The sequence below is a fragment of the Loa loa genome (genome assembly GCF_000183805.2).
Source record: "Loa loa unplaced genomic scaffold supercont3.627, whole genome shotgun sequence".
Lineage (NCBI taxonomy): Eukaryota > Metazoa > Nematoda > Chromadorea > Rhabditida > Onchocercidae > Loa > Loa loa.
In genome coordinates, this window is record NW_018108807.1 from 21,385 (window position 1) to 23,424 (window position 2,040).

Genomic DNA, 2,040 nt, shown 5'->3' on the forward strand with positions numbered 1-2,040 from the left:
ATTATTATTATTATTATTATTATTATTATTATTATTATTATTATTATTATTATTATTATTATTATTATTATTATTATTATTATTATTATTATTATTATTATTATTATTATTATTATTATTATTATTATTATTATTATTATTATTATTATTATTATTATTATTATTATTATTATTATTATTATTATTATTATTATTATTATTATTATTATTATTATTATTATTATTATTATTATTATTATTATTATTATTATTATTATTATTATTATTATTATTATTATTATTATTACTACTACTATTACTATTATTATTATCATTATTATTGTTATTATTATTATCATTATTATTGTTATTATTATTACTACTATTATTATTATTATTTTTATTATTATCAACATTATCGTCATCATTTGAGTACAAATAAAATGAATTTTTGGTGTAATATTGCAGTTTAAAAGAGCTACATGACCTATGCTGCATGACCTATCTCTTTTCCTTATTTCTCTTCCTCTCATCAATTTCCATCAATTTATCCATAATTTCGTCTTTCTTCCTCTTTCTCTAAATGAGAATCACCCCACCAAATTGATTATAAAATTTAATTTTTCAAACATTAAAATTGAAATTGAAGGCTTTCATCATTTATTCGTTGACACTCTGTTCAGTTTTTCCCTATTTCATTTTTCCTATGCTTCCCCAATCTTTCCATTTTAGCCCTTCCATTACCCAAATTCTTGTTTCTCTCTCTCACTCTCCCTCTCAAAAAAAAGAATAGAAAAAAAAGACGACACTTTTTTTCTTTCTTTTTATTCCTTCAACGAAGAAAGAGCAAAACAATCTTGTTGTACTTTCAGTTCATTCAAATTAACAAATTCATTAAATTTGGCCATTTTCATTCAAAATATTAAATAACAAAAAAAAAAAAAAAAATGAAAAGTTTTTCATGAAATTTTGAAATAAGAAAAGGAAAAAGAATGATCGTTCCATTTTTCTTTCTTTTTTTTTTATTTTTTGTTTCTCTTTTTTTTCTATTGTAACAACAAATACTATTTATTTCTATTTACTGATTGCATATCTAAATAGAGGACATTCATAGTATTAATAATATAATTTTAATATATTTTCCAATTATTGCAAATTACTTACATTAGTCCGTCTTTTAATCTTTTTTTTTTTTGAATTCTTTTTATTCTTCTCATTCCGCTCCTTCTTTCTTTCCTTTTCTCATAATTCATCCAAAATGATTTACCATCTGTAACTTTAACGTCCATTTTTGATGGCTGTATTTTCTATTGTTGTTGCTATTTATTGTTGTTTGATGTTATTTGTTATTGTTGTTGTTGTTGTTGTTGTTGTTTGTTGCTGTTGTTCATTTTTGATGATGTTTGTTGTTGTTGTTGTTGTTGTTGTTGTTGTTGTTGTTGTTGTTTATCTTGGTCATTATTATTGCAAGTTGTCCCGTTGTAGCCTCTAACGTTGAAGGTAATTGATATGGGTAATACTATTAGCTGTTACTATTGTTGTTATTATTGTCGTAACAGTCGTAATAGTAATTGAAGATATTATTGATACCTATCTATCCAATCATTATTGAAATAGTTTTAATGGTAATATATACAAACATGGATAATTATCATTTCGGATATTTCATCGATTTTCTACTATCATATTCATTTTTAATTTTAGTTCCTATTCCGGAAGATTTAATGTGACGAATGATTTCATGTAATTCATTTCATTTTGAAGTTTTTGTCGTAATTTGGTTAACTGAAAAAGAGAGGAGTTGTAAAAAGAACAGAGAATATAACTTTAATTGCTTCAATTAAATTTTGAAATTTTTAGAAAATTTATCGCTCATATATTTTTCTTTTAATACCATTTCATTTCCTTTTTATTCTTAAAATTTTTTTATTTTTGCTGTGTCGTAACCTTTTATTGACTTACAACAAGCCGATGAATAAATAAATTTCATAGATTAGAAATTACAACAATATAGCTTATGAACTAAAAAATCTCATATCTCTCAATTATTTCCAGTAAATT

At 21.9% G+C, this 2,040-nt stretch overlaps 1 protein-coding gene across 1 annotated transcript; it reads right to left on the reverse strand.

Annotated features, from left to right (window-relative positions):
• Positions 1-1,325: 1,325 nt before the first annotated feature.
• Positions 1,326-1,505, reverse strand: LOAG_18882 (hypothetical protein; the record flags this gene model as incomplete). Its single annotated transcript, XM_020451542.1, has 1 exon — positions 1,326-1,505. A coding segment is annotated over one exon (180 nt), but the record flags the coding sequence as incomplete, so codon positions are not given.
• Between the last annotated feature and the right edge of the window lie 535 nt (positions 1,506-2,040).